The sequence below is a fragment of the Pyricularia oryzae genome, chromosome 7, assembly GCF_000002495.2.
Source record: "Pyricularia oryzae 70-15 chromosome 7, whole genome shotgun sequence".
In the NCBI taxonomy this organism is placed as follows: domain Eukaryota; kingdom Fungi; phylum Ascomycota; class Sordariomycetes; order Magnaporthales; family Pyriculariaceae; genus Pyricularia; species Pyricularia oryzae.
This window is the reverse complement of record NC_017854.1, coordinates 3,349,662-3,362,472: the sequence shown is the minus strand read 5'-3', so window position 1 is coordinate 3,362,472 and position 12,811 is coordinate 3,349,662. Positions and strand designations below refer to the sequence as shown.

The following is a 12,811-nucleotide window of genomic DNA, read 5'->3' as shown; positions in this document are numbered from 1 at the left end:
AGATATTAAAAAGTCTCGATTCAACGTTACCACGGTCGATTATCTTGGCATCGTTATGGACGCAGGTCTGGGCATCCGTATCGATCCAGACAAACTGCAGGCAATTAGCGATTGGAAGTTCGAAGACCTCACGTCCAAAACAGCCGTGCGTTCCTTTTTGGGATTGTGCAATTACATTCGAATGTTTTGCCACCATGCCAGCAGCGTCGCTGAGCCGTTGAACCGACTGTTGAAGAAAGACGCCAAATTCGCTATGGGCCCCGAACAGAGGCGAGCATTTGAGGAAATGAAACGTTTAGCCTGCGATGCACCGGTTATGGCATTTTTTACCCCAGGCCGACCGACCAAGGTAGAAACCGACGCCTCACGCAACGCGACCGGCGGAGCAATCTGGCAACAGCAACCGGGTGGAGAATGGAAGCCTGTGGGATATTTCTCAAAAACGATGACCCCAGCAGAACGCGCATACCCGATCCAAGACCGAGAGCTGCTGGCAGTGGTTCAAACGCTGGAACATTACGAACCAGAATTATTGGGGACAAGCTTCTTCGTGGTTACAGACCACCAAGCTTTAGTTTACTATTCCACAAAACGACTCCTTTCGACTCGACAGGTGCGTTGGGCAGATTTCCTGGCCAACTTCAACATTACGTTTTAGTACCGCCGCGGCAAAGACAATATAGCCGCCGATGCCCTGTCCCGCAAGACGGCAGACCTTCCAACAGTTAAAGCTCGGGAAAAAGAAGAACGAACAATGACTTTAATCCCACCTGAGAAGATCACACCTACGGTGGCCGCCGTCAGCACTGCCGACCCAAACGCCCACGTGGTGAGCGGCGCAGATTTGGTAGACCTAATACGACAAGAGAACGAAAAGCAAAAGCTAGGCCAACACCAAGGAAAGCTAGTCGTCCCGGAAACGACTTTAGACGGACAGATTTTTTTGAGGACCGCTCTGATCCGTGAAGCTCACGAGCCCAAAATATTCGCCCACGCAGGACAGAACAAGACGATACAAATGATCAAAAGACGGTATTTTTGGGAGGGCATGAGTCAAACCATTCGGAAATACATCAAAAACTGTCACGACTGCGAGCGAAATAAAGGCAGACACGACAAGACCCCGGGCCTATTACATCCGCTACCGATACCGAATTACGTTTGGGAACATGTAGCAGTTGACGGAAAGGACATGCCCAAAGACAAGTTCGGATACGACTACGTGTGGGTGTTCGTTTGCAAGTTCAGTCGCCTGATAGCCACCATCCCAGGACAGAAGACCGACACAGCAGAAATCCTGGCCTCCCGATATTACCGATACCTATACCGTTTCCTAGGACTACCTTTCGTTTGGATTAGCGACAACGCCGGGCCGTTCATCTCCGAATTTATGGCGACGATAAATGAACTCACGGGTACTAAACACCGACACGGCAGCGCCCTGCACCCTCAAACACAAGGTGCCGTAGAGATAACCAACCAGGAACTGGACCAAAAGCTGCGGTTTTATATCGACAAATACCAGACCAGTTGGAGCGTACATTTGCCTGCTTTGGATTTTGCCCACAACGCCGCGTGGCATTCCAGCCTTGGTATGTGCCCGTTAAAGGTAGTGCTCGGGACCGAACCCCGAAACCCGCTGTCCACCGACCTGCCAACCACGACCGTTGATTCAGACCAGAAACGAAAAGCGCTGCAGATCGTCCGCCAGACTAAAGAAGTCCAAGAGTTGGCTCGCCAAAACGCGCTAAAAACGCAGGCGAGGCAGGAAGAACAAGCCAACAAAAAGCGGCGACCAGTAGATTTTGGGGTTAACGACTATGTTTTCGTCAAGAAAAAAGGGTTTCCGACGACCGCACCGACGACCAGACTGGATTCACAGTGGACCGGACCATGGCAGATTCTAGAAGAACGAGGATATAGCTATATTCTGGACGTACCTGAATCGTTTAAGGGAAAAAACTTGTTCCACGCAGACCGCCTCCGCAAAGCCGCAATGGACCCATTACCACAACAGAAAAGAGAGCCGCCTCCGCCAGAAGAGATCAACGGAGAACCAGAGTTTGTGGTCGATAAAGTTCTAGCGTCCCGATTATTTGGCCGGAGTAAGACATTGCAATACCAGGTCGTATGGCAAGGATGTGATCCAGACGACACGTGGTACCCGGCTGAAAATTTCAAGAATTCAGCGACAGCCCTTGACGACTTCCACAAGAAGTACAAAGATGCCGCAGGACCGCCGAAGCGATTGGCAATCTGGATAAAAGCCGCTGCCGAGGATAAGTTGGACGAACCGAATCAGGAGGATAACGTGGCGGAGCATGGAGAGTTAAACGGTAAAAGGAAAAAGCGACGACATGGTTAACTTGACAAGAGCCTCGCATGATCTCCTGCGTCGACATACGAGGTTTGGAAGGGGGTAGTGTGACATTTGGACCATGAGATCACCAGACCCTAACCCTGACCCTGGACCAACGACCCACCAGGGTGATACCTTTATCGACGTCGCGTCAAGCTCAGAACTTTGTTTGTTTCCTTTCCTCTCCTCAGAGTAGAATCTTCGTCGATAGGCGCCAATAGACTAGCTTCCGTGCTATGCTTACCCTGGCCGTGACAGATGGAAGGTAAAAGTTAACAATTTATATTTAAATATTTTTTCAATATTGTTATTTGGGCAAGGTTTTTAACGTCAGACATAATATTACGCATATAAATATATATAAATAGATATTTTTGGCGACTTATATTTATGCCTTGGACGTATTATGCCGTAATAATAATATTGGGGACTTTATAAGTAAAAGCTGAAATATTATTTGTTATATTTATTGCAGTTATGTTTTATTTTATACTTATTTTTCTCGTAGTTTATTAAATTGGATAATTATTATATTATAAATAAAGCCGTACAATTGGAAAAAGTGGAAATCCCTCCCCTGGTTTTACTATTTAATGGTCTGGGCCTTGTGGGCGCTACCGATTTCGGTAATAAATTGGGGAGAATAAAAAAGGTGTTTTTCGACGGATGCTGTAAGATAAGCTCTAAATTTGCGACGCTAATATATATTTACCACGCGTAAAAATAAATATTACAAAACCTTGCTTTACATTAAAAGAAACAAACTTATAATATAAATTTAAATATTTTTAATTTTTAAAGTATAAGTCAAAAGTAAATATTTTTCTATTATAATGGAAGCAATTATTATACGTGGTAAACAAGATGTGGCACCGGCTTTATTTGCGGAGGTCTATATAATTGCATTGCCGACTAGGGCAATGCTCAACGTTGTTTACACCTACACTGTGGCAGATAGCTCTACCTAAGCAGACGAGAAGTCGCATTTTAGGATATTGGCTTTAAGCTGAACATTGTCAAATACCCGTATCGCAACTTGGCAATCTAGTTCGTGGTGTTTATGCATAAAGTGCCCGCAAGTTCGACCAAAATGCTACGTTATAAACCTTGGTACAGTAGAGAGTTTGTCTGTTACATTAGTCGTGGGCAGTGGCTTGATTTCCAAGCATGTTCGGGATCCTTCTGACTAACGTTGCGTACCCCCTGTTCGGCACCCCCCCTGTTCGGCACCCTGAAAATCTAACAACGAAATGCCTACTTTTATAAACTGATTTAAATATAAAATTATCAACGGACAAAAATACAATCGTTTTCACGCTTCTCCGGTTCATTAACCTCTTCTTCATCAGCTAAAGGTTCCAAATTTTCTATATCATTTTCCTGCAATCCAATAATGTTCTGTTTGTTAACCAAAAGCTCGTTTGGATCCGGAACCACCCTCCTCCTTTTAACCGGCCGTATTGCCTCCAGTTGTGCTTCCAATAAGCTGATTTTTTGCTGGGCGCTAGCCAAAAGGGTATCTTTGGCTTCGAAGCTTTTTTGGACTTTTGCAAATAAAAGACGTGAAGTAGCGTTGGTTTTGTTGGATTGGGAAAGTTTTTGCAGTTGAAGTCGGATATCTCGGGTCGTTTTAGGGGTTTTCCAAATAAGTAAAGACGGGTCGTTAATTTTTTGGGCTGGGCTTTCCGGTGTTTTATCCCTTTGCAAACCGTTGTTTTTATCTTTTATAACGTTGGCGTTGCTATTTTCTAACAAAAAAGGGCTTAAAAGTGGTTTAACCAAGTTTACCGGCCATAACCCCGTTGTACGCCAACCAGATTGAATGGTTTTTGCTATAAATGCTTTTAATCTGGCTTTTCGATAACAAAGTAGGAAATTTCGTTTTCCAATAACTGTTGAACAGCAAAATTGGCTAACAAATCCAAGTTGACGTCGATAAGCTTCTTTTAACGGCCCAAAAACCGATAGATCCAATGGTTGAAGAACGTGTGACGAATGAGGGGGTAAATATAGGAGTTGAATATTATTTTGCAAGCAAAGAAGCATAAATTCGTCCGTTATATGTGATCCATGGCCATCCAAAACTAATAACCGCTTTTCAGGGGTTAAAGGTTGGGTATACGGAATAAACACCTTTTTTAACCATTCGATAGCCGTTTGGTTATTTGTCCACCCGTTTTCGGTTGCATGAAATTGCCAATTATCGAAAGGGCTTAAATCCGTGGGAAGCCATTGTTGTTGTACGTTTTTTCCCTTAAATATAACGAGGGGAGGGAGGGCAACGCCCGTAGCCGATATACATTCGATTATAGTCGTCCAACCACGCGTTCCGGGCTCTTTTCGTTGCAACGGCCGGATCCCGTTAAGCCCTAATACTAGGCCATTAGATCCTTTGCCTTCCATTATACCGGTTTCGTCCATATTCCAACGGTTTTCCGGTTTAATAGCGTTAATAACCGGGTTCGTAATATAAAGCCACCAAGATTTAATTACCTCCGTAGTAGCGCCATTAACCCGGGCGTTATCTATTCGACGGGGCCTTTGGGTTTTAAGGATTGGATAACGAGCCAAAAAACGAGTTATCCAACGTTTTCCAAGGCCTTTTGTCTCTCCGGCGGCTTGAAGAATTCGTTCGGCAAAAAAGCGTAATTCTTGATGCGTTGGCGGAAGCCCTAAAGCTGTTTGGGTAAGTACCCAATCAGCCAAATGCTTTTCCTGTTCCGTGGAAAGCCTTTGAAAAGGGCTTTGTGCTTTTTTATAAGGTTGAGAACCTTTAAGTCGACTTTGAAGTGTAGACCTAGGTATTCCCCATTTTCGGGAGGTTTTTGCAATTGGATTGCCATTATTGACGTCGTTAATTGCAGATATAAGCTGTTTTTCAGTATATTGCTTCATTGGAAAATGGAGAATTAAAATCAGAAAAAAGTAAATCCAAAAGTGACAGATTCATCGAGATATTTATAATAGAAGTTGGAGGATAAAAATAAAAGTGTTGTTATTTTTGGGTGCCGAACAGGGGTGGTGCCGAACAGGGGGTACGCAACGTTACCGCAAGCTAAAATATCCGCTTGTTCATTCAGCACTGTGAGATCTGTAGGCGCCTTCAAATCTTCTACGCTGCTTCATCCATCCCCATTTGCCTCGCGACTCAGTGCAGCGCGGCTAATGCGGCCAAATATCCTGTCAGGGCAAGCTCAGAAGCACGAAGAAGCAGTGGTAGATGGTATATATGGTGTTGTTAAGCCAAGTTTAATAATATCATTGATAAGGGACTTCTACACATCGAAATTCTCATGCAATGGGATGCAAAATATTTCATAGCTCTCTTTTGCTGGGCCTTTCTGACAGGGCGGTTCTTGTATATCTCGCCACGAAGGACCATGTCAGGCTGTCGTAATGTATCGGTGCGTCTCGTAGAATCTTAAGTACTGGCCTCGAGCTGTGTGAAATCCACTGTTTTGGACCTTGGTAGTAAGTCCCAAACTTGGTATGCATTCGTAATGCGACTTTATCTAGCTTAGTTCTGTGAACAAACGCTCCAAGTCACCCGGGCGAGCTTATCAGTTACTTCTATCTGTTCAATACATTTTCTTCACTAGTCATGGCTTGGTTTCAGTGTGCAGCACCGCGGTCGTAATGGTTGGCAGCTGCGGCGAGGATCAATGGTGACGAAATGCACAAAATCCTTGATTAGAGCTCTTGAAGGATTTTGGAAAAGGGTTCTGCCACCGAGTCTCATCCTAGTGACCAACTGACCATTGGCTTGTCGCAATGTTCTGAAATTGATGTTTGCTACGTGCTGCTGGTTTCCAGAAAAGCCTGAAAAGGTATACACTGGCTTGGTTGCTGTGACGTAACTGTTCGGTTGCAGAACTGGCAGTCGTTTATGAATTTGAGCGGCCTCACACGTTTGCTCCCCTTTTCTGACTTTTCACTTTCATGTCACAATCTCACTGGCGAACTGCAGTCTCGCTCACATCCATTTCCATCTGTTAGAACGGGATCCTTTCGAAGCAAGGCACGATGCTTTCTACACGCCCTGGAGGGAAAAAGCCAGTTCCAGGCGCCTCAAGAGACAGCGGTGTCATGCGTGAGTCCTACTCCGTACCAGTTTACCCGACATTGTATCTTTTTCCTGTTTAGTGATCAAATGTAGCTAACACTGTTTTGGCGAAAAAAGCCGGCAATCCAATACCGCAGAAAAAGCCTCGACGTTACCGCCCCGGAACCCTGGCCCTGCGTGAGATTAGGCGCTACCAGCAAAACACCGGCTTGTGTATGCGCAAACTGCCTTTCGCCCGCCTTGTACGCGAAGTAGCAATGACTGTCCGTCCCACTGACGAGTAACAGGGTAAATACCTGGCGGAGTAAATGTGCATTGCAATTCAGTTCCTCAGTGCAGCCTGTTGTACAGCAAGGTCACACACAGAAAAAGCAGGACTGAGTGTCAGTATGCTGGGGATAATTGGAGAATTTTGTCCACTGTAGATGCAAGCCAATAACGAAGGCAAGGGGGAACGTACCAGCATTCTTTGCAGCAGCCGTACGTTGCCGATGGTTGAAAACCTTAGGAAAACTCGATAGGCATTGTTAATCGACTGGTCGTATACAGATCTTGCATGTCGATGCGATTGGGCTCGGCTGCAAATGGATTTGATCGACAGCAAGGCGAAAATCGTGCGATCCATACCGGTATCTCTCGTTCTCAAGCAGCTGTCAAAACTGAGATGAATAGTTGAGCGAGCAAACGGCTGAAATCATTCTTTTGCCATGATCGGGTCATTGCAAAGGATACATATATGGCCACCATCAGGGACTTTTACACTCGGCCCGCCGGCCAAGCCGTACTACACATATAACCTACATACGGGCTCCCGGAATATGCAAGGAAGACTGAGAAGATGAGAAGCAAAAACAAAAGACGCCAAAATTGCCGGATATGCCGATGGAGGGAACCTGAAAACCACTTTTTTTCTTTTCTCCCTCTCTTTTTCTCCCCTTCAAGTTCGTAAATCTATGTAACCACTTCCTCAGTAAAATCTAAACAAGGGACCAACATCAAACTTATTATATTTTTGCATTGGACTTTTTCGCCTGGGGACTCCCAATAACTATTTCGGCAGCTTAGTTGCGTGGCCAATTTCCCGGAGGGAGAACCATCTGCTGCCGGTTTATGAGACATGCTCACTCACGGTTGTTTTTGGAGAGGCAAGTCGCTATCAGCAGTTAGATTGTCTGTCCAGTTTGCAGGCAGGACATGTTCCAAATGTCATTGACCTTAATAGAACGTCGGATCGCTGTTCTGTCACGGAATCCCCGGCTGAATCCTGACTTTTGTTTTCTCATTGGGTTCGCTGATCGGGAGAAAATCACAATGGCTATTCGTAGCAGCATGTTAGCCTCTGGTATACGTCGTAACGCCAGTAACTTTCCCAGGTTGAAATTAATTTGCAGGACCCATTTTCGCCCTACCTGCTCTTTAAAGTCTATTCCAGATGTACTTGCTGAAGTTCCTAGCAGGCAGATATAAAATGTTGTGACGTGACGCTTCGTTGGGCCCCCACGGCTTTTGTGGCTGTTTGCCACAACCGGCCCCATTTCATTCAAGCTCCAGGGTGTGCGAAGATGGAGTCCGCACGCCAGCGAGGTAGATCAGCAATGCCGCGTCAGTTTTGCTGATGTCCACCACACGGTACACCTAGGGCTGGGAGCTGGATTCTGCGTTTGTTGCCATCCTGATCGACCCAAAATTTGTCCAGGACATCCCCGGGGGTAGAATCCGAAGGATCCCATTTGGGCCTCTCATGCAACGTGCGGTTTTTGAGCTGCAGGGAGCCTGGTCTCATGAGTTGCAGGTCCAATGTGCGGATCCGGCATCTGCGTGGCGAGGACGCAATTGGAGCGGCATAGGGGACGAGTTTGTTCACGGTTGGGCTGCAAAGAGTAGATAACGCGAAACAAAGGGGAAAACTAGGTCAACTTTGCGAGGAGAACCAAGGTTTGGGGGACTTTTGAAGACGCGAAAGACGGGCGGGAGGAAGCTGCTCTTCAAAACAAGAGACGACATGTATGCTTACAAAGTCTCGGCAAAAAGAAAAGAAAAGAAAAAGAGGCAAAGTGCACCTACAAGGTTCTCTTCATGCTGACGACTACACATGCAACTTGATTCGTAAAATTGGCCAATACTGTGGATAGCGAGTTCATAGATGAACCCGGGTCAGGATCGAGCCGAACCCCCTTCAGAGATTTTTGGAAACTCAAGGGGATGGGTAAGGGCTCGTTGTGGTTGGAATTGTAACTGGTACCTAGCAGTAAAGGCTTTAGATCCCGCACATATATAACGTAAATAAAGTACATGGAAGGTCGGATATAGGTCCACCAGACACGCACAAATTCCATGGCTCCTATGTCTATCACACCAACATAGTTGCTATTATACCGGATGCAATTTTGGTATAGTTGTGGTAAAAACAGAGCATGCCAACTATCAGTTTTGGGGGAGAAAACTCTTGCTTCTTTGTCCTCCTTTAGCGTGGCAAAGGCATGTCCTTGTTATACGCACAATGGGAGGCAGCCTTCTCCTTGTTTGAGTCTAGTGTATTTGGTCCTTTTTAAACCTTTAACCTCAACATGACATATCTATATTGCCGTTCTCACCAAAAGTCTCCAGTACATCTCCTGACGTATTTATTATTCTCGTCATCCACACAAGTCCCATTAGCCTGGCAACACTCTTGACGTTTCTCCGGCTCCAAACTCGTACAGATATGCCTGTGGTTTCTGCCCCGGCAATCACCGGAGACGGCGGCTTTGTTCAGCTGGACACAGAGTCTGACCGATTTAAACACGTTCCTGTGCGTGCAGTCGTCAGGCTCTTATGCAAGCTGCATGGTGCTTGGTTTACTATTCGTGTTGGACCCTACCGGGCTCGGACTGTATATCAATATAAATCTTAGGTGGGAGCGAAGAACCTCCAAGTACTGCCCGAGTCATCAGATACGAAGCACTTGGTGGAATGTGGGACTGTAAGTACATAGGTATGCCACAATAAGATAAAGGCTGGTTTATCCAGCACGCAAGTTTGGCTAGCCAGCACTCACTAATGTCCACTTGCCGGTCCACACAGCGATAGTTTGTCTGCATTGGGTATTTCTTGGGTGGATTTTTCGGCTCAATCAGAAATGAAGTGTGGTAACAAAGGCGCCATGCAACAAAAGCAGCAAGATGGAGGTTACGTGATTGGGTTTAACGAAAAGAGTAGTGCGTGGTGCGCTATACGTTGTACTTTGTACGCTTGGAAATTGTGAATAGTTTCATGTAGCGCGTTGTCGTGTGGGAGAATTCGGTTTACAAATCCAACACGTCGTGGGACAAATTTGGGCGGCGTTTGGTTGGGATAAGTCCCGGTACGTAGCTGTGCAATGTTATCATTGGGTGGAGTTAGTGAGTCTTGGATAGACCAGCCCTAAAACAAACTGGAAATTGAAACCTCATTCTTGTTCCGGACAACCCAACAGCATTGTATGGTAGATTTGGGTACAAATCATCTCGTAGGAGCTACCCAGACCCCAAACGAAATCAGGTGCAGGCGACAAAAACAATAGCACCATCTACAACAATTGTAATGAGGCATATGCAGAAAGGCAGCAAGGCATGCAGAGCTGAAAAGAAAGGTGAGTGCCTGAAACATATCCAGACGGCCCAGCTCAAGGGCCCTAGTGGACTTGCTGGTCTGTCGTTGGTCGGCAAAGCATCAATGTCCTGGTCTCCCATCGTTCGGCTGGATTACGGAGCAATTGCTCCTCCCTGTCTCGGCCCTACAATCCGATTCGCTTGCTTGCAGGTTCCCGACCCCTGGGAGACGAGACAGCAATCATAACACATGTACCTCCAACTGCCACAATCTCAAGCGTGTCGCTGCGCTCACTTCACGAGCGACAACCAAGGCCGATGTTATCATCGGCGTTTAATTCTCCCCAAAACCCGAATGGAGTTTTTTTCTTTGTCTTTTGCAGCCCCAAACAACCGGCCCTGGTTGTGCTCCCTTTGTATTAAACAATTCACGTCGGAAAATTCCAGTCGCAAGCAAAATATACAAGTGAATTTGCCTGGTCCGGTTCTATCCTAATTCATTGTTGATCTAATTTCCGTGAAGCCGAGTATTGGCAATAAGTGGTCAAATATTGTGGCTAGAAACTCCCTTGCAGATTTAGGAAAGGATATGCCACCGAATAGGATTGGAATAACGAAGACCATTCTCCCTTGCAAGCTAAGAAAGTAATTAGCGACCGCATGGGATTGACATAACCAACATACACATTCCAGCTGATGAGAATTAATATCATTCCATCTTTTTTCCATGTTCCCCCGCGAATAATCATCAAATATTAATAATTACTTTTTCTCCCTTTTTTATCGTCTTTGACCTGTTCCTTGAGCTCACTCGCCTCGGTTCACCTCTCTGAGGTATTGACACAGGAGGCCTAACCGGAGCCTTTGTTAACTCTGCTCCCAAAAAGGTTCACTACATTTCCGGGTTTCTGTGCCGCCCTTTCGAGAAGGGTCGTTGTTACAAATCCAGCACATTTCGCAATTTTATCCAATCTAGTATGACTTCATTTGGACATTTCCTTCTTCATAGTACCCTGATATTCTTTAGTTAGCTCACAGTTCACCACATTCTTAATGTTTTGCAAGGTCCTGCTAACATAGGTTAAAATAGCTGAAACTATTTGGATCTTTTGGCAAACAGGCCCATGCTCAGCAGCCAGCACCAGGAAAGCCTATTATAATGCGCGCGCCTCCCGTGGATCTTAAAAAGCTTGAAGCTGTTCGCCACGGGCCTCGCCGGGATTTGCCTTACGATGGATCCGCACACGAGTTAACGTTTTTGGGGTTAGTTCCACGGCCTCAGCAGAGGCTCGAGGGGACTCTGAGGCTCGAAGAACATTTGCAATGTTTGGACTTTTATTATACGAGACCCTGGGAAGCAGCTGGTAAAGGTTTGCCGGTGAATGAAAGTAAAACGAATGACGGGGACCTCGGCTCTACTCCACGGTGCATGCGAAGAAGCCGGTGGGCTGTGGGTTTAGCTTTCGTTGTTATTGTTGGTGTTTTTGTTGGGCTTGGTTTGTATTCGGCCTTTTTTGCAATGTTGATCAAGCGCTGAAGTTCTGGGTGATAGTAGAGTGACCTAATGAGGCGAGCGTCACCATTTAGCTTGGTAGGGGAAAAGTGCAGTCACAGCTTCGATATCCAGATTCATTCTCCTTTTCGGTTTCAATTTTTAGATGCATTAGGATATGATTACCGCACCATCTTGTGAGTGGTTGCTGCAGCGAGCCCGTGCCTGCTACGATGTTACTGCACACGCTCCAGAACCTTCTCGGCTTCTCCCAGCGAGCTTCATCACCAAGTGGTCTAGCAATTCTCATATCCTCACACATGGAAGAACCTCGGTATCAAATTGCTGACTGCCTACTAATCTCTCAAAGCCAGTGCTGATACTGCTGCCCCGGCTTACAATAAGGCTATAGGAGGATGCCTAGCGGTATGAAGTCATGTTAGAAATGCTAGGTATCTAGGTACCTACCTTGTGTAAAGGATTCAGGGTGCCGCCAATCGAGCTACCTATAAGGATGGTGGCGACACCGCATGCCACGCGACGCTCGCCGCCCCTAGTGGGCAGAGCTAATACAGAGCGGAAAACACAGTTCGAAGAACACACCACCCCTGCAGGAAACAAAGCAGGACCAGGCTAGCCAGCAGTCACTTTCGGCCCAGTCAGTGTCAACATCGTACCAAAGCTCCCAGAAGCATCAATATTCACAACGCACATTTTGTAGTGCAAAGTTTATAACGTAAAACTCAGGCAGCCTCCGTGCCGGAACTTCTTGTTGTTTCAGCTGGACTGAGCGGAGTTGACTGCTAGATATTGTGATCCCTAAAGCAAGTGGTGACTGTAACACTGTTCAAAGACAGCACAAGCCTCGGTATATGGGCGGCACACAATGATATGGAGATGGATGGCAGCCTCATACATGTGCAAGAGTGCAAAACATGAAGATATACAGGACGGCGTAGTATTACCCACCAGTCGGATAGCTAGAGGTGAGCCTTTTTTCTCTTCTACCTCACCGCGATCACCGTTCCCCAGGGCCCCAAGATTGACTCTGCCCCTTTCATTACGTACATCGATAGAGACAGACTTGATAGAGCCTTTGTTGCTCATGATATTTGTTCAAAAGTGATATCTTGGTTTTGGCTCTTAGACATAGCCCACCTGGGCTGACGGCGTGAGGATTTTGGGGCAAGGGACACTACTGCGCAGCCCACAGTCAACAACAGGTTTGTTTGCTGCCTGACGCCTGTGGGCCGGACTATAGCCTACCTCGTTAATCGTGTGCGGCTGGAATGCCTGACTGCGAAAATGACAAGCTTGGCTATCTGCTG

General features: G+C 46.3%; 3 protein-coding genes across 3 annotated transcripts; all 3 read left to right on the top strand.

Moving 5' to 3' along the window:
* Positions 1 to 6,382: 6,382 nt before the first annotated feature.
* Positions 6,383 to 7,090, top strand: MGG_09578 (uncharacterized protein; the record flags this gene model as incomplete). The annotated part of the gene is made up of 4 exons (XM_003721464.1): positions 6,383 to 6,449; positions 6,540 to 6,664; positions 6,848 to 6,902; positions 6,972 to 7,090. 4 exons carry the CDS (start codon positions 6,383 to 6,385, stop codon positions 7,088 to 7,090), a joined length of 366 nt encoding a protein of 121 aa, XP_003721512.1.
* Positions 7,091 to 9,126: 2,036 nt separating this feature from the next.
* On the top strand, positions 9,127 to 10,238 carry MGG_18096 (uncharacterized protein; the record flags this gene model as incomplete). The annotated part of the gene is made up of 4 exons (XM_003721463.1): positions 9,127 to 9,213; positions 9,316 to 9,384; positions 9,671 to 9,802; positions 10,056 to 10,238. 4 exons carry the CDS (start codon positions 9,127 to 9,129, stop codon positions 10,236 to 10,238), a joined length of 471 nt encoding a protein of 156 aa, XP_003721511.1.
* Positions 10,239 to 11,150: 912 nt separating this feature from the next.
* MGG_18095 (uncharacterized protein) lies at positions 11,151 to 12,053 on the top strand (the record flags this gene model as incomplete). The annotated part of the gene is made up of 3 exons (XM_003721462.1): positions 11,151 to 11,487; positions 11,650 to 11,680; positions 11,963 to 12,053. 3 exons carry the CDS (start codon positions 11,151 to 11,153, stop codon positions 12,051 to 12,053), a joined length of 459 nt encoding a protein of 152 aa, XP_003721510.1.
* Positions 12,054 to 12,811: the final 758 nt, after the last annotated feature.